The following is a 23,566-nucleotide window of genomic DNA, read 5'->3' as shown; positions in this document are numbered from 1 at the left end:
GATCATTGCGGAAACTCGAGGGCCAGTTCACTTGATCATCAGAATGGGGTCACTCCTGCTCAAGTATGAACCCCCCCTTCCCCCAGCGTAAGTTTTGTCTTTGAGCAGGCACCCTTTGGAGCACTGGCTGGCGCATGCCCCCTATTCCAAAGATCATTGCGGAAACTCGCGGGCCAGTTCACTTGATCATCAGAATGGGGTCACTCCTGCTCAAGTTACCCCCCATGATGTAGCGCCATAAGAGTACGTCCCCCCCATCAATTTGAACATTTAGAAAATCAAATAGGAAAATGGCCAAAAACGGCCTGTGTGTCCCCCCCACCCGGCCATCATACCCGATGTGTCCACAGTGATTTATGCATCTATCATAGCAAAAATCTGCTAGCGCTATGCATGATGGGATAGGAATAGGAAAGGTCAAAATTTGCTTCTTCCCCCGACTCATAGTCGGCACAGAATGAGAATCTATCCCAGCATCCACAGCATGAGCCCATTCAATTAGTATATACACAAACCACGCCGGGTTAAACATGTTCACTCACTGGCAAAAGTCGCTTAATTCATACTACACAAAGTCCCCAGTTCACTCACTTTTGCGCAAGGCATCCATCCAATCTCATCAAACCAAACATTTTTATGTACAAAAAACTACTTTTATTCACCGCGTGCTCCATTTAACTTACCGCTCAACTCCGTTATTTAGATATTTGGAGAGTAAATACCAAAAAAAATTAGATCGAAATCGTCACTTTCAAACCCACTAGAAAGTCGCCAAAATTTGCCGCGACCGCATGCGAATCATCTGACCTCTTCCGGGTTATGATCAAGTTCAACCTTTTGACTTGACCTTGTAAGCTTTGGAACTGTTTTTAACTCAATCTAATTCCCCCAAAATTTTTTTTTTTCAAAAACATCGCCGTAAAATTTACTACCGTAATGAATTTCCAAAATGGCGCGGTGCGCGATTTCCCTATGCTGAGAGAGGCTGAATATTGCGCATGCTCAGGTAAGGAATGCTCACATACCTAACTAGAGACAATTTCAGTACAATAGTAAGTGTGCGTAATTGCTAACGAAGATGAATTAAAAACCGGTAACCAACACGTTAAGGATGCACCTCCGTGTACATTGCATAACCACTTAGTCTCTCCCTGATAGTCATATAACGACCAAATGATAAATGACGACTATCATGGAAGACTGAGTTCCGCAGTCTAAATCGTACCCTGCAGAACCAGAACCTAGAATAGATTATTGGATAAAACTTGACAAATTAGTCCAATTTAGCCACGCTCTTTAGACACTTATCCCCTTTGTATTTTCCCAATCTATTACATCATTATTATCAACAACAGTTTCTATAATATATTGAACATTTAAAAACCTACCAAAAGTAAGAAATTCGATGAAAATATTGCACACTTTCATTGGTCTAAAAAGACGAACCTTCGCTAGATACGGTAAACATCCACCATTAAAGATGAGGCGCGTTCACTATCATTTTATCTTTAACGTATTTTTAACCCATGCCATTTAATTTTAAATGCTATTTTTACAAATAAAATAACTAAATTTTGGTAAACTATTTTTTTATATAAATGAATGTTTTGTAATGAAAAATTCAACTGTTATTATGATATTTCAAAAATAATATATAGATGAAAGAGGGTTAATTGAACTTCGACCAATTTGACCCACGTGTGGAAGTTGACCTCAACCCTGGATGTATGCCGAATGTAAACATTGGTTGGATAGCTCGCCACAGCCTGCTGCGGAAATGCTGCTTTTGCTGCCCACGCTTGCGGAAATGATGAATAAAAGCTGTTCCTCACGCCTTGAGAGTTGCAAATAAATCGGGTAAGTTTTCTGATTTAGCTGATTGTGTGTGCATGATAAAAATCAAGATCTAGATGATCTAACTGAGTCTGAGAGGCTGATATTTTACAAGCGTCTAGGGGACGACAGGTAACCTTCCGGTCAGCTATTGTTGTCACACAGTAATCCGTTGACCGCTATCCTGTCAATCGACATCTAATTGATCGATTGATCCAATATTGATATTATGGAGTACCCGCGGCGCCCTGTGATGCAGCAGGCACAGGCCGGGTAGAACCTAATTTGTTGGACCGACGCTAGCATTGTAGTAGCGCACTGTGTCTAATAATAATAAATTAATATTAGGCTAAGTAAAAAATAAAACATGTTTCACGTCCGGGTTTTCGAAAAAAAGGAGGAAGAGGGGGCTTTTTATTTTCTATTTTTTATCGCAAAATTGGTGTAAATACCCATACTTAGAGCTGTTTTAGCGTATAATCTGTACATACAATAATGCCTGGAAAAAGGAGGAGGCCCTTTTTATTTGTTGTAATGAGAGTTACACCCACTCTAATGATCACAAAACCTTCCTAAAATGTTTCTTGTATCTTAACAAGGCTGTAGAAAGCATCCCAACTTCCTAGACATATTTCTTGAAAAGTTATAACTGAATTTTAAAAAAGAAAAATTGTTTGAGAAAACCTCAAAAAAGGAAGCGGGAGGGGACGTGAAACATGTTTATTTTTTTATTTGGCCTTAATAATACAAAATATTCTGATCATGTGGATTTTTCTTTCTTGTTTTATTTCTTATCATTATTGCTTTTCTATTTGTTAGGCCCACACTTTATTTTCTTCTTTCTCCCTTTCATTTTCTTTATTATTCTCATCAGGAGATTTTTTTTTCCTTTTCTTCAAAATTATGTATTTTTTCTTCATATTTCTCTATTCATTCGAAATATTTACTTTATCTCAGTTTGTCCATTTATTTCCTTTTTCATTTACTTAATTTGCCTATTTTACTTTTGTCTATACTGTTTTTCTTTATATAATACATAATTCATTTATTATAGACCTAATGCATTTCAGTGTTCTTTCATGTTTTTCTGTTATTTTTTTTCTTTATTCATTTCTTTGAACTAGGGCCTAATTCGCCCGATTTATTTTCTTTCTCAAACGTTTCTTTCTTTCCTCTTTCATTTGCTATTCCACTAGTCTTTCCTTCTGTATAAATTATCTTTTCTTTATTTTAATTTAGATTTTCTTTTACCTCTGCTTTATTTCTCAGACTTCAGCAGTGAAATATTTTCGGAAAGCATCAACATCACTGTGTCACTGTTGATGTTGGGATAACGTCAACAGTGACTGTTTTATATGTAGAAAATCTATAGAATTTATAAAACAAGTCATTTTTTAAATATAGATTTTCTTTTTCTTTTCACCTCTTCTTTCTGTCTGTTTTTTCAAAAATATATGGTTCTTTTCTTCTTGATTTCATGGACTTCTTCCTTTCCTTTTTTCTTCATCTTTCTTTTCTTCGTATTTTTTATTAATTTCAATATAAATATCTACAAAAGTATGAAAAATAAAAGTACCCTGAACATTTATGCATGGATTTTTAGCAAAATATTGGCAAAAATATATATAAAGCACTTCCATAATGCCTCCAATACCACCCAGGCCTATAATATGATATATTTCAGCTTATTGATAGCATAAAAATTTGTTACATAAAATATTACTTAGGCCAAGTAAAATAAAAAACATGTTTCACGTCCGGGTTTTTGAAAAAAAGGAGGATGAGGGGATTTTTATTTATTATTTTTTATCACAAAATCGGTGTGAATACCATAAATTAGAGCTGTTTTAGCGTATACAATAATGCCTGAAAAAAGGAGGAGGCCTCTTTTTATTTCTTGTTCTGAGAAATAGTTCTGAATTTCAAAAAATAAAATTTAAAAAAACCTCAAAAAAGGAAGCGGGAGGTGAGGTGAAACATGTTTTATTATTTGGCCTTACTTTCTAGTATTAGTCGTTCCTTCAAGTGCTGGACGAAAAGTACACAGTATAGTGTAACCATGTTGATTTATTATTTATCTCCATGAGTCGTTCCTTCATCTTTCCCTCAGTCTGAAGTGCTGGATGAATAGTACACAGTAACCAAGTGATAACACTAATGTCGTGATGATATAGGGAAGTACATCAGAGCAATAGTGTTACCCCCGTGGCCACCATATGGTAGCCATGAGCCAGATTCAGGGGGGCCCGTGGCCTGGCCCCCCCTCCTCCCAAAAAAAAAAAAAAAAGAGGAAAGGAGAGAAGAGAAGAGAAAGAGGAGAAAAGGAGAAAAAAATAAGAAAAAAGGGAGAAAAGGAGAAGGAAAAGGTTAAATTGCACGTATAGTAGGCCCATGCCTAAATCGTAGTCGGGTCAGTCTATATAGGTATGTGATTATTTTGCTTGAAGGCGGGTCCTCTGCCTAAAAGCATGTGAAAATACTGGCGGGCCCACCGATATGTAGGGCCCGTCACATTTTGTCACCAAAGTCAGTAGGCCTATTAAAACGGACTCCGAGCCGACTTCAATTTAACACCATGCATGCTTTAATTGCAAATCTCAAGTCTTAGGCCCTATAAAGTGTTAGTGTTACATTTAAAATTGTACAAATCGAGTTCGGGCCCTTTTTTGTTTTAAAAAGCAATGATAGTGTAAAAATGGTCCACCAAATGGCTTCAATTAGGTCTTCATTTTGCAAAAGTTTCTCACTCAAGGGGGGCATATCCCCCCTCAGACACCCCCCTGTGTGCCCAACTTTATGTTTACATCTAAAGCAATATCGGGTAATTTATTTATAAAGGTTAAAACTTGTCCACGAATGGCTTCAATTGGGCCTTCATTTCGCAAATTTTCGGCCTTTTGAAACATAAAATTTTACACAATATAGGCCTATAGTGCAAAATAGTCCACCAAATGGCTTCAATTAGGCCTTCATTTTACAAAATTTTCTCACTTCTGAGGGGAGAACATCCCCTCAGACACCCTCTCGTCATGCTAACTTTATTGGTACATAATTATAAAGCAATAATTCACACAATAAAAGTCAAAACTTGGCCACAAATGGCTTCAATTGGGCTGTTTTTCTCAAATTTTAGGCTTTTTCAAACTAAAATTTTACACAATAATACTGACAAAATGGTCCACCAAATGGCTTCAAATGGGTCTACATTTTCCAAAAGTTTCTAACTTCTGAGGGGGGCACATCCCCCCTCAGACACCCCCCTGCGTCGCGCAAGCGCTCCGGGATGGCCGCTTCGCGGCCATTACTTACATTTTTTTTTCTAATATTTGGGCCCCCCCCCCCCTCTGACTGCTCTGGATCCGCCACTGGGTAGCCGGCCCAAATTGACATGGACCCAGGTCCCATGGATTGGTCTGAAGTTCGTATTCCTCATCGCATTGGTAACACAGTGTTGGCGTCGTTCAGTTGGTTGGGGAAGCTTTTGGTAAAGATTGGTCGGCAAGTGACCGAGGCTGACGACAGGGCTGGGTGAGGAGATGAGAGCTGAGACGTTTAACAGTCCCTACAACGCCATGGTCGTCCATCTACATCTGGAGAATCTTTGATGCCCACGCAGGTCCTGTATATTATTATAAATTACACATCATAATAAATAAATGACTTAAATAGCGTTGTGTTGATCATTATAATAAATTATTATAGGGTCCACTTATAAGTTCCCCTAAATACTCTTTTAAAATAGTCACAATGGTAAATAAAATAAAAAAGAGATCGTTTTAAACAGACTATAACAGTAGATGTTATACTTATTTTCGTTTCAGTTTCATTTAGCAGACCTATAATAATTATACATGTTAGATTGTTTGAAACTCAGCTAAACTCACCAGTGATACCATGTCTTACAGTCCGTCGCACTCAACCATCATAGCATGGTAGATATCCTCGCATCTGCCACATTTCCATTCATCCCGCTTTTTGTTTACTGAGAAGAGAAGGAAGAAATAATGAAAATATATAAATACGTACTTCAAGGGCAGTTCGTATAGCTTCCATGCACTAATAATTCGATTATAAAAATCAGTTACATAGGCCTATACGGTAATAATCAAACAAGATGCGTTTTTGCCACTTCGTATAGCTTCCCTGCACTAGGCCTATATACGATAATTCGATTATAAAAATCAGTTACATCATACGGTAATAATCAAACAAGATGCGTTTTTGCCACTTACAGGTCATTTGGAGCACATCCCAGGCGTCAGCAGTGAAATGTTTCCTGAAAGCATCAACATCACTGTCCTTCATATCCAGAACATCATTGTCAAGGCGCGCTGGGATCACTTCAACTTCTGTTTCCACGACCAAACTGCCACCTCTCTGCACACGATAATGTCATCAATAATCCTCCCCTTAGGTACTCCTATCTTCAGTTTTCCAGCAATCTTCAGACGGTCAGCACTAGGTATAGGAAGCGATCCAACTCGGTTCTGGTGGCCATAGTGGGTCTTGTAGACTGTAGCTGATACGGTGCCATCGGGGTTTGAAGTGGTGCGGATTCCTGCCGTACATCTTTCTTCCATTTGAAGTGGTGCGGATTCCTGCCGTACATCTTTCTTCCATTGTACATCTTTCTTCCAATGTAAGTAATGGCCGCTTCGCGGCCATTACTTACATTTTTTTTTCTAATATTTGGGCCCCCCCTCTGACTGCTCTGGATCCGCCACTGGGTAGCGGCCCAAATTGACATGGACCCAGGTCCCATGGATTGGTCTGAAGTTCGTATTCCTCATCGCATTGGTAACACAGTGTTGGCGTCGTTCAGTTGGTTGGGGAAGCTTTTGGTAAAGATTGGTCGGCAAGTGACCGAGGCTGACGACAGGGCTGGGTGAGGAGATGAGAGCTGAGACGTTTAACAGTCCCTACAACGCCATGGTCGTCCATCTACATCTGGAGAATCTTTGATGCCCACATGAGGTCCTGTATATTATTATAAATTACACATCATAATAAATAAATGACTTAAATAGCGTTGTGTTGATCATTATAATAAATTATTATAGGGTCCACTTATAAGTTCCCCCTAAATACTCTTTTAAAATAGTCACAATGGTTCATTATGTAAAAAAGAGATCGTTTTAAACAGACTATAACAGTAGATGTTATACTTATTTTCGTTTCAGTTTCATTTAGCAGACCTATAATAATTATACATGTTAGATTGTTTGAAACTCAGCTAAACTCACCAGTGATACCATGTCTTACAGCCGTCGCACTCAACCATCATAGCATGGTAGATATCCTCGCATCTGCCACATTTCCATTCATCCCGCTTTTTGTTTACTGAGAAGAGAAGGAAGAAATAATGAAAATATATAAATACGTACTTCAAAGGCAGTTCGTATAGCTTCCATGCACGAATAATTCGATTATAAAAATCAGTTACATAGGCCTATATGGTAATAATCAAACAAGATGCTTTTTTGCCTCTTCGTATAGCTTCCCTGCACTAGGCCTATATACGATAATTCGATTATAAAAATCAGTTACATCATACGGTAATAATCAAACAAGATGCGTTTTTGCCACTTACAGGTCATTTGGAGCACATCCCAGGCGTCAGCAGTGAAATGTTTCCTGAAAGCATCAACATCACTGTCCTTCATATCCAGAACATCATTGTCAAGGCGCGCTGGGATCACTTCAACTTCTGTTTCCACGACCAAACTGCCACCTCTCTGCACACGATAATGTCATCAATAAGCCTCCCCTTAGGTACTCCTATCTTCAGTTTTCCAGCAATCTTCAGACGGTCAGCACTAGGTATAGGAAGCGATCCAACTCGGTTCTGGTGGCCATAGTGGGTCTTGTAGACTGTAGCTGATACGGTGCCATCGGGGTTTGAAGTGGTGCGGATTCCTGCCGTACATCTTTCTTCCATTGTGTGCGAAACCTTAGGCATCCTCTTCCCTGTACTCTTGCTAGCACGATTTCGAGAACCAGAGATGTGAAATATAATAATTAATAAGTGACCATCTTCATAATTATAAACCATAGGTACAATGTATAATGGTCTCAACATTCCAAATAAATATAGAACAGAATGCATAACAAATTAATTGTACATCAGAAACAAAAAAGAGGTGAAACAAAGTTCCATCACATGGTTATTCAATGTAGAGAAAACAAACATCCAATTCCCACGTGTCATCAACTACCTACCATCTGCAGATTCAAAAGACAGGTCCTCCTGGTCTTGCTCTACGGAATGCAGACTTGTCAGGTGACTCCGAAGTTGGGGCATCATGACGCAGGCGAAGTCACAAGCATCTTCCAAGCAATGGATGGGTCCCTGGTTCTTAATGTTATGGACGTTCTTCATGTGTCTAGGCAAAGACTTCTTGTGGTAAGATGCTCCACAGATCTTGCAAACAACAGTCGTTGCTTGAGCCATGAGTAGCGAGTGGTAAATCTGTAAAGAGAATAAACAAAAAGAAACAAAAGGAAAAACAATGTGTGGTTAATGCAAACAGATTATTAACAAGAGAGTTCAACGAAAGGAAATCAAGAAAACAAATACTAAATAGCTAGAGTGTGAGTAACATTTTATTGGATTGTCAAGCAAAAAAATTAATGCACAATCAAAATACTATGATAATAGCAATATATAACCGTATAATCAAAGAGAAAACAAAAATTATATAACATTTTAACAAATTACAACAATATGCATTATACAAGAGAATGTTATACAAAAAGAAACAAATGGAAAACAATAATTATAGTTAATAATAAATATAATTATAGCTATAAAGATAGACAGTAATTACCTGTCTCAAAAGGAAAGTTCCAATGTCGGTATATTCCAAAATATAAATCCAGAGTGTCAAGTTAGAATCGCAAGACGAAAGGGGTGGTCAAAGGTAGTTCCGATGTCGTATATCCAAAATATAAATCCAGAGCAAAAGTATAGCAATCAAGTTGAACAAACAAAGTTATGAGCTATCTTGCTCATTTCCTGCCTTTTATATCTTTTCGGTAGGATCCAAAAGGCGGAATCTCAAGTACCCAGTCTCACGCGATTGGTCATTTAAGGGCGGGATGCGATTGGTCAATATGGTCTACCCCCGGGGTCTACCTCACGGGGAGGACAATGCAAAAAATGGCTTCTTGTTCCAATTTTGTGCTTCTTCCCTTTTTTTATCTTCATATTATGACCCGTTAAAGTTACTTTGCAACGGTCAAACTTGTACCACAGGTACCGACGACCAGTCTTAACTACTTCGTCCAAAAATCATTCCGAAAGATCAAGCCGTTTTAAAGTTATTCCCAAAAAGGTAGCGCATTTGAGCTACAAACACATAATTTTCGGTTCAATTTGTGTGAAAGGCCTAGCCTTTATGACTACTGTATAGTATTTTAGTGTAGTGTATAGTAAATTTTGGCTTCGTTAAAGGTTCAGTATTCTCTTTAAAAAACATGCATGTATTTAATCAGTTATATTTAAATGCTTTATTCAATTAACTTTAATTCCTTAATTCAGGCCTTTGTTTCATTTTTATGATTCAAGCACACGGGCCCAGGCTTATACCCGGGGGCCTATAGGGCCTACTGTGATTGTGACCTCGCTTCATTTTTTACAAGCTATATGCTTATCATGCTAGCCATAGACTCTAAAATATGAATATAACTTCTTAATGTAACGCACTAAATTTTGTTTCATAATTTTCTTTTTTACCCGTTCTTGTAAACATGGTTAACGTTTCCATTTAGGCACTGCACGAGTCCACACCTTACCGCGCCACATGTCTGCGTACAAGACGGGAAGTTAGCGCTGAGTATGTTACCCGATGATTCCCCGCGCTGCGCCGGCCCAAGTCTGCCGTGATGGAACATGGACCACCCGTATACCATGTATTTCAACTTTGTCATTTTATTTCCATTTTCATTTCATTGTATTCCATTTCAACTTTATTTAATTTCAGGTCCAATTTATTTATTTTATTTTTTATTTAATAATTTCAAAATCTTAATCTCTAAATAAATGCAGGGATTTCATATCAATAATAATAATAATATTATATTATTATTATTATTATTATTATTATTATTATTATTATGTATGTTGGAGATGAAACCAAATAAATAAATCTGAATCTGAATATTGAATTGCATTTTTTTTTTTTTTAGTTAATTTTCTATTAAATTTTTGTATTTAATTTAATTTAATTCAATTCATTTTTATTTTATTTTATTTTATTTTATTTTATTTTATTTTATTTTATTTTATTTTATTTTATTTTATTTTATTTTATTTTATTTTATTTTATTTTATTTTATGTGTGTTTTATTTCAATTTTAATTTTTTTATTTATTTATTATTTTATTTTCTCTCGTTTCTTTCTTGTTTCTTTTCTTTCTTTTTTTCCCTCCAACTATTTTGACAATATAGTCGGCCCGGCGGCAGCTGACATGTGCTGCTTGTTGTTATGACATACTGGTTTGCGATCGATACCTATCATCAATGCATCGTGACCCGACTTCCGATCGATGTCATTGAGTGGATAACGGTCACATGCACGGAGAGGGAACAATAGCGTGAGTGTTTGATTGACAAGGTTACCTGTCGTCCCGTAGACGCTTGTGATATTTTTTTTTCAATTCTGAAGTTGGTAGTGCAGTGTCAGATTAGTACAAGGAACTTATACGATGTCCTCATTCACAAACTGATACTATCTGTCCATCGTATAAGCCTGTTACCGTACGATAATGTGGTGAAGGAATATTACACAGTCAAGAATAGGCTCCATCATTTTTTTGTTCTGATCCCTCCCAGTCTCCCCAAACATCAAAATATCAAAAGCGTTGCACATTTACTTACTTAAGACTGTCCTTTTTCATATAACGCAGACAAAGTAGGGCCAAGCTACCTAGAAATGGTCAAATTTTGGCAAGAAATATCTCTGTGTAATCCTATGTAAGTCCCATATCACATCGTTATCGGCGATCATGTTTTTTTCTGAAGTTTGGCTGGTACCTACCAGCGCGGCGTCATGCACATGACGTGACACAGCTAAAATAATCGACCGGGAATCAGGGATCATTATTCGTCAACGAATTTCAAAACATAGAAATCAGTCAACTTAATGGCGAAGCGGTCCGAATTTTGAGCCATACAAGTTTACGTGGTGAACTAGTGTCAGATGAGCTTCATAAACTAAACACAAGAACATTTTGCATGATGAGGGCTTCAGAGAAATATGAGAAAAAACCGCTTCAATGAATTGATATTATTTATGTTACTACGGTACTTTTAAAATCAACTCTGGACAGTATTTTAAGAATCTCTGTTCTAAACTTGTTATAAAAATGTTTGCTTAAAAATGTTTGCTTATTTCAAAGATTATTGAAAGAACTGTTCATAACCAATTATATGATTATCTTTGTAGTAGAAATATCCTTTCGGATTCTCAATCTGGTTTTAGATCCAATCATTCTACAACAACAACAGTTACTTTACTAGATGTTCAAGATTATATTCTTAATAATATGGACAATGGTTTTGCAACAGGAGTTATATTTTTGGATTTAAAAAAGGCTTTTGATACGGTAAATCATGAAATTCTAATTACCGTATTCGTCCGAGTATAGTCCCACGTTCGAGTATAATCTCACCCCCATTTTTCGAAAAATTCCAGAAATTGTAAAAAAAAAAAAAAAAAAAAAATTTTTTATTTTTTCCGGTTTTGGAGTGTCCCTGGACCTAGACCTAGATGCTAGGATCATTCATGGTTGACCTAAAAAAAAAAAAAAAAAAATTTTTTTTTTTTTTATAAGTTTTTTTTTTTTCCGGTTTTGGAGTGTCCCTGGACCTAGACCTAGATGCTAGGATCATTCATGGTTGTCCTAAAAAAAAAAAAAAAAAAAAAAAAAAATTCAAGATATTTTGTATTTTTATTAAATATGAAAATTGATAATTTGTATTCATGTCATACTCTATTAATGATTTCAAAATGCATTGAATTTGGTAGACTGGACCCTTGCCGGGACATTGCCCATGGACTCCACCAGATGCCCTAAGGCAGGCTCCTGATCCCGGTAGACTGGAACCTTGCCGGGGCATATTGCCCCTGGACTCCACCAGATGCCCTAAGGCAGGCTCCTGACCCTGGTAGACTGGACCCTTGCCGGGACATTGCCCATGGACTCCACCAGATGCCCTAAGGCAGGCTCCTGATCCCGGTAGACTGGACCCTTGCCGGGACATTGCCCATGGACTCCACCAGATGCCCTAAGGCAGGCTCCTGACCCTGGTAGACTGGACCCTTGCCGGGACATTGCCCATGGACTCCACCAGATGCCCTAAGGCAGGCTCCTGACCACGGTAGACTGGACCCTTGCCGGGACATTGCCCATGGACTCCACCAGATGCCCTAAGGCAGGCTCCCGACCCCACCCTTATTTTTGTGCAACAGTGGTCATGCTGCATACTTCACATGCATTTGAACAGGGGAAGGATCCCCCTGACAAATCAAAGAAAAACAATTAAATTCCTTGTTCTTAGCAATGTTTAAATATGCACACCTTGATTTGGGTATAAAATGCTGTGAGTTTGGCAATTTTTGATCGCTTCGTCCGAAAAGAAATCCGATATGTAGGCCTCCGATATGTAGACCTATCAACTTTTCAATGCTTCAAATAGTATGAAACAGAAAATAAATGTGAACTAAATGCGAACTGTGCAAAATTTATACCCCCTCCCCCACACCCCCGCCCCTGATACTTAAGTCCGGGCACGCCCAACTCCTTACTATTGCGTTTTGGGTCAAGCTGGGAGAAAAAAACACGATAGACCACCTAAGTTATTGTAAATCGGTTTCTCCCAGGTCGACCGTAAATTTTGGGTTGCCACATTCGGCCCGCAAACGCCAGGATTTTTAGCCAGGTCGACCACGACAAGCATGCAAATAGGCCTACATACCCGGTACGTGCCCCGACCATGGCGATTACATGACGAGTATATAAACCATTGTACAGCGTTCAGTCATAACTTTGCAAGCGCCGGTGACTTTTACGATATCTGTTTGTCTTTTGCCACAGAGGCAAATTTATGGAGATATATCATACTTCCAAGTTTTCTAAGTTGCGTCAACACCGTCATGATATAGGCCTAAGGCTAAGCTTACATCCAAGTTCGCATGGACGGTACTGCGAGTCTGCAACTCGATGTTTCAGAATTGTGAGAAAAAGAAAGTAATAAATTATGAGAAGGGGTCACAAATAGGATCAAATAAAATAATCCAACAAAGAATCACCCTGCCTAAGTGCCGGACATATGCCTGCATGTTTTATACTTCATTATTATCCACCACGAAAAGAGTGCCAATTTCTATTAGCCTAAGCTGTCTTTCTATCAACAAGCGCGGCATCTCCCATCTTGACCAATTCGGCCTTACTATTGGGCCCAGTCTATTTTGCTGATAGGGCCCTTTTCGTTAAATCCGCCACTGGCTTTGCACATTTTATACAAAAAATCCGTTTGGACACTATCTAGGGAAACATAAAGGGATTCTACATAAGGGAAGGCAGAACTGCCAAATAGCTAACAGCTCTGCAGGGTAAGGGAAGGCAGAACCGCCAAATAGCTAACAGCTCTGCAGGGTAAGGGAAGGCAGATCCGCCAAATAGCTACAGCTCTGCAGGGTAAGGGAAGGCAGAACTGTCAAATAGCTAACAGCTCTGCAGGGTAAGGGAAGGCAGAACCGCCAAATAGCTAACAGCTCTGCAGGGTAAGGGAAGGCAGAACCGCCAAATAGCTAACAGCTCTGCAGGGTAAGGGAAGGCAGATCCGCCAAATAGCTACAGCTCTGCAGGGTAAGGGAAGGCAGAACCGCCAAATAGCTAACAGCTCTGCAGGAGGGTAAGGGAAGGCAGAACCGCCAAATAGCTAACAGCTCTGCAGGGTAAGGGAAGGCAGATCCGCCAAATAGCTACAGCTCTGCAGGGTAAGGGAAGGCAGAACCGCCAAATAGCTAACAGCTCTGCAGGGTAAGGGAAGGCAGAACCGCCAAATAGCTAACAGCTCTGCAGGGTAAGGATATTTTTAGTGCATGGTAATTTGATCAAAATTGACCAAATTCTTGACTTACTCAATTAAATTGTGCAATTTTGGACTCTGAGTGGTGGGCTCCAGTGCTAAAATTGCAGCTGAGTGATGGGCTCTAGATAAAGCTGAGTGGTGGGCTCTGCCGCCCACCACGCACGCCGATCCACCAACGCACCGCCCATTGTAGCTACAACCCTGCAGCTCTATGAATTTAATACACACCTATGACGTCGCGCTATTGTTTTACCGCTCCATTATTTTCCACGAATGGAGCGATGATCTAATAACACGCCATTAAAGTAAATGCCTTTCTCTTTTCTCTGAAAAGCAAATACTTTTCAGGGAAAAAGGACTGGCATTCACGAATGTAGTGTTAATATCAATTGCACTTTTGAAAAGCAAGTATTTGTGAAAAGTGCGGTATTGTTATCATCACTTCATTCATGCAAAACAATGATACGAAAAACAAGAAGAAAATGATTTTCATTAATACAATAAATTGAGGAAGCGGATAGCAACATTTGCACAGTATTGTCATAGGACCTGAGAGCACATCAGACATATCGAATTGCATGCTGAATACGAGGATTGTCCCTATATCTAATAATAATAATAATTTTGCTTTTGTGAAATTCGCGATATAATACAAATTATTAAAATTTCATATTTTTTATATTTTTTCCAAATTTAACAGTCCTCGAAGTAAACTTTATAAATCTAATGATATGTAATTAAACTATATGCCTATGTAGCTGGGATGAAAAGCCGACTCAATTGAAAATTTGACCTTTCATATAGAACTTAAACATTTGTTTCAAAAAAGACCTACATTTTTTAGTGTTTTGAGGAAAAAATCTATATCTTTAATAATGAAGGTCACAATTTTCATATGATTGACGGCTGTTCAACCCAACTTCCTACTATTTACTGCATATCGTTAGATTTATACAATTTACTTTGAGGACTGTTAAATTTCAAAAATATCAATTTTAATAATTTGCCTTAAAATGTGTATTGTATCGCGAATTTAATAAAAATCTAAATTATTTGATATCAGAAGGATGTGTCTGATTTGCTCTTAGGTGCCACAAACAAAATACGTAAAAGCGTAAGCTATCCGAGCCCTTACAATGCAATCTGTGAAAAGTAAGTCAAGATCAAAAGCGGGCAGGTTAAATTGTTGGCTAAATCACGTTGTACTTATTATGCAAGATGTGTTTTACCCTCACTTAGGCTTTACTCGTAGAGGCCTTTACTTTTATTTATTTGGACCTTTCTTTCTACGCTTACTGTTTTTTATAACATTTTTTCCTTCTTTATATTTTTATTTTTTCAGTGGCTTAGGCCCTAGGGCAACATTGCTACATATACATAATACACATTCTGTATCAATGTATTTAGGCCTATGAATCTGTTTATTTTCAAATCGTTCTCTTCGGGCATGTTTAATAATGATAAAAGCCACAGTATTTTCTGTATAATTTTTATTTGTCATTAGTATATCTGATGTTTCATCTGATGGTATTTTGGCATGCTTGAATATTTACTTACATCGATCAGTAGGCCTATCCGATACCGTAAAACGGTAACTTTAGGCACTTTTCAGAGTTTTTAAACCACTGCTTCCAAACAAAACCAAATATATTTCTAATTATCTCTTTTTATGACGTTAGGGTTCCTTCTACACCTTGAAGTTGAAAAAGATTTTTGAATAATTTTGAAAGGGTGCCCTAGGGGTTGAAAATAGCCTGACCAAAGTTACCCCGCATTTGGGGCAACTTTGGTCAGAGTATTACATTCCATGAAGAAAAGAAAATGAAAAAAATTAATCTTCGCTGTATATGGGCAAGGTTTTGTTTTTTGTGACATTTGTCCCCATGCAAAATTAAGCAAGCACGCATCCTTGCTCACAAATATCGATTTTTATTTTGTCTGAAAAAAATGTAAAAAATGCTCATTTTTGGTCGTAACTTTCAAAGAAATTGGACATGAGCGACTTCTTTCAAATATATTTCTTAACAAATTAAGACCAAATATGACTAAAAACAATATTGCTGCACGGAAATATGACCATTTAAAAATATATTTGAACGACCAAAGTTACCCGCTTACGGGTTACCCCCATTTACGGTAATTAAATATTACAATGTTAGGGACGCTCCATTTGATTTCGGAAGGGGGACTGGAAGTTGAGGTGGCTTTTATTTCGCGTCGAAGGCGGCGAAGTTTGTTTTGTTTTTTTGCCGACAAAGTTCAAGGACAATAATAGGCCTAGGTAAAATGTGTTGTAGTACATTTAAAATTTTCGTACCTTTCGCAGTACCTGATTTTGGTCCTTCTGCTGCGAATCAACGATATATATCCTCGGAATGATTCCATCACAAAAGTATCCAAGATAAACAATAGTGTCCATAATTGCATGGTTGTTCCAAAATCGTAAACTCGATTCACAGAGAAGAGTATCATTGCTCAGGTATAGCGATAGGTGTAGTTTTCTTGAGGTTGACAACTGTAATGACCATTTCATATGAGCCTACACATGCTATATGACCTTTTTGCCAATTTTCCTTATTATGCAAAATAGAGACGTACCTAAACGCAACTACTTCAACAGTTAATACATTAGAAGTGGGCATAAAGAACTATTGATGGTCTAATCACTTTAATGATTTTACGAATCTACGTTTATTCAATTTGTGTAACAAACATTTTAAATCTTTATAATTCAAGAAGGTGGTTACGGATGATTTGAACTAAACACCTGGATCGTGATATGATGGGTATTTCTATAGAAATTTTACATAAAGCTGAGTCGGACTATTTTTGCACTCGCACCTAAAATTTAGTACGATCATTATATTAGTGTATTGTCCGCATCAATGAGTAATTGATCAATTTGTAAAGAGCAACCTATTTCAATAACACTCCATTCGTGAAAAATAATGGAGCGGTAAAACAATAGCTGACGTCATAGGTGTGTATTAAGTCGGTTAATGGCGCGGATTAGAGCGTGAGTGGTAAGAATGGCTTCGCCCGCTCCGCGCTCAGCCATTCTTACCCACTCACGTTCTAATCCGCGGCCATTATCCTATACATAAACTTCCCTTTAAACTTCAGCCTCAGATTCAAATCCAGGAACTGTCTTTTAGAATTTGCAGGAGAGCATTAAATAGCCTTTGAGCATTCAAGGGAGCTGATTAGGGCATTTACAATAGAATTAATGTAAGGAGAGAATGGTCAACTAAGGAGAGCTAAAAATCACTCTCCAATATCAGATTTAAGGAGAGCAGTAGAGACAGGGTTATAGGCACGCCCGGTCGGGTCGGGGTGACCGGCGCCGACTGGCACTAAAAAACATTAATTTTTTTAAAAATTTTTTCCCACAAATGTTTATTCATCATAAAGAGTGTAAAAAAAAAAAAAAAAAAAAAATTGGGGGGTATACATGTACCCCTAGCCTATTCCCCGATCCCTTGTGTTCACTAAAAAGATTGTGCCCTGAGCCAGCCCTCTAATTGGATAGTAAAATTAGCCGGCACTCAACTTGGGCTAGCTATAACCCTGAGTAGAGAGTGATTGTTCTCGCTCTCCTCAAAAGGTAGTCCCTGCAAATGCTTGGTTATCCTTCCCTAGATGCAATAGTTCAGTGGCAATGTCCATACTGTGCCATGAGACTACCATCTACAGAAGAATTTAATTCTAAGGCGGACTACCAGCTTTGAAATTACAGGTCTTAGTCACCACTTATAAGGCCAAAATAAAATGTTTGATTGCCCTCAGAGAAAAAACCAAAAAATCAGAAATATTGGGTCAGTGTTTTTGTTTTGTTTTATTTCATCACTTTTTTAGAAGAAACCTTAAATTTTGACAATATCAAGGACATTTGTTATTCACTCATTTTATTTATTAAATGCATAAAATTGATTAAAAATAAGAAATATTTCCATTTGTCCAAAAACACACAGTTTTATGACAAATGATCAAGAATCTGTCAAATGCTAGCCTTTTCAAAATGAAGGAAGAGCCCATGGGAAAAAAAAGGATCAACCTGCCGACCCTCCAAATTTTTATCTTGGATGGGCAACCAATCAATTTTTTTTGGCCTAAAAAGAGCTGAAAACGGCTAAAGGGACAAAGTGACATTTCTATTCTCTTTATTACAGAGACGTGAGCAGAGATGGGGGTCAAAGGTCTTACATCATTCATAGAGCAACAACATTCCCTACTATTGGAATATCAACTCCATGATGCAAGAGTTATCATTGATGGATACGGATGTATGTTCTATCTATACTCAGGTAAATATCGAACCTGTATTTGGGTGTATTCTAATACATTTAGGTGTCATAAAGTTTTGAATTAAATCTAATACTGAACTTACATTTTTGCAACTTGCAGTTGCAGTATTTGATTTAATTCAAAACTTTGTGATTTTAACAACTGGATGACTGAGAATATTCTATTTTTACATTTGGGTGTATTAGTAATACATTTGGGTGTATTCCTAATACATTTGGGTGTATTCCTAATACGTTTAGGTTTTTTTCTTATACATTTGGGTGTATTCCTAATACATTTGGGTGTATTCCTAATACATTTGGGTGTATTCCTAATACATTTGGGTGTATTACTAATACATTTGGATGTATTTCTATATAATACATCTGGGTGTATACCTAATACATTTGGGTGTACTCCTAATACATTTGGGTGTATTCCTTATACATTTGGGTGTATTCCTAATACATTTGGGTGTATTCCTAATACATTTGGGTGTATTCCTAATACATTTGGATGTATTAGTACTACATTTGGGTGTATTCCTAACATTTGGGTGTATTCCTAATACATTTGGGTGTATTCCTAATACATTTGGGTGTATTCCTAATACATTTGGGTGTATTCCTAACATTTGGGTGTATTCCTAATACATTTGGGTGTATTCCTAATACATTTGGGTGTATTCCTAATACATTTGGGTGTATTCCTAATACATTTGGGTGTATTATAATGAAAGACAAAGATAAAGAGAATTTATCGCGTCTGACATCATCTGTCAATCAAACTCGAGCACGGTTTGTTTACAAGTGTCGTGGTGATGACTTACTGAACGCGGATTTATAACCGGGCTCCTTATTGTTAATTTTGCACCTTTCGACATGCAAACCATCTCAAAAGTTAGGTCTTTATAGTAGGAAACTTTCTTAACAGAAGGCACCATGTCCACAATGCCTAGAAAAGCTGTTTTTCGCCATTTGCTGCTATTCCTTTTCTCCGATCAGCACCAGATAGATCGGTCTTCCTTTTACGCGCTGATTAACCTGTGTAAACCAATCAAGGATCGTAATTGACAGTGACATCAGATGCGATAAATTCTTTTTATCTGTGTCTTTAATTATAGTACTACATTTGGCTGTATTCCTAATGTAATACATTTGGGTGTATTTTTTCTCTCTCCAGCTCATCTGGACCATGGTCACCATGGCGGCGAATACGACGCATACGAAGACAAATGTAGATTGTTTTTCACCAACCTCCACAAGTGTAACATCACCCCTTACGTTGTGTTTGATGGTGCGTACGATTTGGACGACAAGAAGCTATCGACATTGCGTTCTCGTTGCGAAGACCGGATAAAGTTTGCAGGAAATATTGCCGATGGAAGATCCGGATATCTACTACCAGTGTTATGCGAACATGTATTGAAGAAGGTTATGAACGACCTTAGCGTACCGTCTGTTGTGTGCGATTTTGAAGCAGATCATGAGATCGCTGCGCTTGCAAATGCGTGGAATTGCCCTGTGCTAGGCCGCGATAGCGATTTCTTCGTCATGGATATCACAGGCGGGTACTTACCGCTAGAAATGCTTGATTGGAATCACGTGAGAAAGAAAAGCGCTAAGTCGAAAGCGGACGACCGTACTGCTATCTTCACGGCAGCGAAGTATACATTGACGAAATTCTGTAAGCGTTTTAACGTCAAGAAAGAATTGATACCACTTCTTGCTACAATAACAGGAAACGATTATGTTGATCCAGTTTGCATTAACCAATTCCTGATGAAAGTTTATCAGAGACCAAAGACGGGTCTAAATACGGCCAAAAAACATGGACATTTAAACAGCGTGTTAGATTGGCTCTCTGAGCAAGACACAATGGAAGATTGTATAGAGGAGATATTGCGAGTCGTCAAGATGGATCAAAGACGCAAAGTGCGGCGGCGCTAGAAACATCACTAAGCATGTACGTGCCTGCAGATGATTCAAAGTTGGCGCAGTATTTCACAGACGACTTTCTGTCATCTTTCCACGGTTACTTAGGTACGAACATTCCCATTCCTCGATGGTGTTTAGTCGCTCATCGCCGTGGCTACATGCCAAGCTCAGTTATCAACATAATGTGCGCTCAGCGAGTTTTTGCGTTGACGCAAGTTGAGAATCATGCAATGCCGTCTGCAAATGACACATCTCGACCTTTACGACAGGTTCTGTACGGGATCTTGCTCCATGAAAGTGCAAAAGGTCAATGGGTCAACAACCAGGTCAAGGGTCAAGTGCTGAAAGGTCAATGAGTCAACCAGGTCGAAGGTCAAGCAGTGAAATTTCACAAGAAACAAAGAAATGCACTGTTGTGGAGTATGACAGGAGTGGTAGGCATGTCAAATGTAATGAAATAGCACCCTCGTATGATGTGCCAAATTTTGGCGCAGTTATTCCGATTCAAGATGTACCAAGACTGGATCAATTGGCGAGACGTAATCTAGTGCTAGCGGTTCTTGGAATTGATCAACAAAGGTCAAGAGGTCAATCTGGTCTGGATGCCGCAGAGGATGTGGTTCCGTGCCTGCTTGTTTTCATCTTGTGATATTTGTCGTCATTTACTGGTTAGGTCATGCTGATCCAAAAGCAAATGTGTGTCATGTGAAGGCGCTTTTGTTATGTTGGATGCGCTGCCTTGTCAAGCAGAAACACAGGCATATGTGTCGTGATACACTACAGTGGGATGACGCAGAAGCGCAAGCATTAATGAATAATTTTCACGTTAACGTCGAACAGAAGATGAAGTCATATGCGTTGGACATTGAAGCGTCGCACGGATACGCACAAATGCAGAGTTGTCTGAAAGCGGCAATGCATCTGAATGCCGCTCTGCAACATCCATTTCCTGAACCGGATGTAGCCTTGATCTACAATGGCCGACTTGTGCACTGTTTGTACGCCACCTTGAAAGGGATCCCAGGGGTGATAGTCAGCATCAGGCTTGGATCGAATACCATATCTTCCACAGAGCTCCTAGGGCACTTGCTCTATATAATGCACTGAATCGGTATATAATGTCTCACATCGCATCAGAGGCATTATACGTGGCTGTGCCTAAGAAGCGTAAGAGGCGTGGAGGTCGAGGAAGAAGGGGAGGTCACAAGCAGGTCGTCGCTATGGTGACGGAGCTGCTCATGGGAAATCAGTTTGCAGGATTAGAAATAGAAGCGAAGATAATGATGATGATTTGTAATTTATTGACAAATACATTTGGGTGCATTATTAATACATTTGTGTGTATTCCTAATACATTTGGGGTACATTTGGGTGTATTCCTAATACATTTGGGTGTATTCCTAATACAATTGGGTGTGTATTCCTAATACATTTGGGGCTGGCGTATTCCTAATACATGTACATTTGGGTGTATTCCTAATACTAGTACATTTGGGTGTAATTCCTAATACATTTGGGTGTAATTCCTAAACATTGGGTGTACATTTGGGGATGATTTGAAGTGACCTCCACTTGAGATGATCGAGTGGTATTTATTCCTAGCTATTATGTAAAAAGATACCCATGTAGCAACTAACAAGTCTATCCTTTTGATATGAATACACAATTAAAGCCATATTGTAAAATTTCTATAAAAATAGATTTAAAATATTTTTTTTCCATAAAATGTTAGCTTTTACTGTCAGATATGTCCCCTTTTAATTTTGAGCCGAACAAGTGAGGTAAAGCAAAGGAAATTGGAATTCACTACTAGCGCCAATGTGCGTTACTCCGGCGGTCGTAATATGCTACAAACATTTGATGTGTGTCCGGCAGGACATGTACATACTGTGTTGTGAACATCACATACGTGTTTGACTAATATTTCAATCATAATAAACCGTCTTAAAGACGGTTTATTCAAAATCTCAGGTTTTGACAAAACAACATCACCGTCCTAAAGTCTTGATTTTGGCAGGGTATCTTTGTTTACTAAAGTACATGTATGTTACAATCATGTAAAAACTAGAATTTAAAAAAAATGAGGCGTCCTCCTCAGCAAATGTTACAATATGGCCTTGATTTTGGGCATGTCTAAAAGGGGAGTACAGAACAGTTTAGCTCAGATTAAGGAAGATCTCTTACCCTCTCCAGAATCCTCTGCAACATGATGCATCCCCTCATTACATGACACTTCTATTAGGCCAAGAAAAAAATGTTTGCTTGCCCTCAATTGAATTTTTAACAATTGGGCGATCGGTCGGTCGGGATTCCTTTTTTTTTTTTCTTTTTTTTTAATTACTAGGATTTGTATTTAAAATTAAGGCTCAAAATATGAAAAATCAGACAATTTTTGTGTCAAAATGAATCAACTAACATTACAAAACAACTAAAATGTTGAACACAAGCTCTAAAATACATTTTTTTTACATCTTCAGATGCAAAATTTGAAAAGAAAAAAAAACTTTTTCAGGGATTTCCAAAAATAGGTTCGGTATTCTGAAGAAAAAAACAAAACTTGTTTTCTGATTTCCAAAATTAGGGTCAGTCGGTTGAGGGCAAGCAAACATCTTTTTTTTTACCTTCCTTTGTACAGGTTTTGTTTTCATGTTCAGAATAGAGTGGCTAAACATGGGTCGATATTTGACAGACAAGAAATAAACATATACAAGATGTGCTGTTCATTGAGGTACTTTTTGTCACTATCGACCCATGTTGCACTAGATATAATTGAAGGCCGAATTAAAAAGACTAGTTTGCGTATGATGTCCTGTCAACCAGACCACAAATGCTGTACTGCGCAGGTCAGCAACCAATCACATCGCACCTTTACCCTCACGTCAGACGCAAACTAGTCTTTTTAATTCGGTCTTCAATTATAGCAAATCAGTACAGGAAATTGAAATGAAAGAAATGCATTGTGGGAAGTGTAAGATATTTTCTCTGAGTTAAGGCCTTTTATGAAACTGGTCAAATTTAGACCATTTAGGTCTAAGGTTTAAAATATGTGATGTGATCAAGCAAAATCAGTCGGAAGTCAGGAATATTTACGGTATTATAGCCCCTTTTGTTTCCTTTTGTTTTGGAAGGTCGTTTAACTGCTCATATCTTATGAACTGGTTGTCCAAATTAATTGGGGGTTCTGCAAAATGTAGCTTTACAGATGCATGCTTTTTACAATCCAATAAGAACATGAAAAGTGAATATATCTGATTCAGACTGATTTTGTTTGATCACACCATATAAGAATGGGCTATTCCAGTTGAAATCCATATACACCCCCTGTGGAAGATATGACCTTAATCTCCCACACAGGGAGTGTGAATAACAAATGGGGTTACTTGAATGGATGACTTCATATATTTGAAATCTACAC

General features: G+C 38.0%; 2 protein-coding genes across 2 annotated transcripts in view; one reads left to right on the top strand and one right to left on the bottom strand.

Moving 5' to 3' along the window:
- LOC140146889 (serine/threonine-protein kinase Nek11-like) overlaps nt 1-1,482 on the bottom strand; it is a 50,902-nt gene extending 49,420 nt beyond the window's left edge. Inside the window, 1 exon segment of the mRNA XM_072168780.1 lies at nt 1,389-1,482. The gene's annotated coding sequence lies outside the window, so the exon portion shown is untranslated.
- A 255-nt stretch (nt 1,483-1,737) lies between these two features.
- LOC140145355 (single-strand DNA endonuclease ASTE1-like) lies at nt 1,738-21,506 on the top strand. The gene is made up of 4 exons (XM_072167109.1): nt 1,738-1,857; nt 18,100-18,234; nt 19,397-20,148; nt 20,722-21,506. The coding sequence occupies exons 2-4, from the start codon at nt 18,114-18,116 to the stop codon at nt 21,256-21,258; spliced, it is 1,410 nt and encodes a 469-aa protein (XP_072023210.1). The 5' UTR covers nt 1,738-1,857; nt 18,100-18,113; the 3' UTR covers nt 21,259-21,506.
- Nucleotides 21,507-23,566: the final 2,060 nt, after the last annotated feature.

This window comes from Amphiura filiformis, chromosome 2, assembly GCF_039555335.1.
Source record: "Amphiura filiformis chromosome 2, Afil_fr2py, whole genome shotgun sequence".
Taxonomy (NCBI): Eukaryota; Metazoa; Echinodermata; class Ophiuroidea; order Amphilepidida; family Amphiuridae; genus Amphiura; species Amphiura filiformis.
Note: the sequence above shows the minus strand (reverse complement) of the source record. Positions and strands in the feature narration are given on the sequence as shown.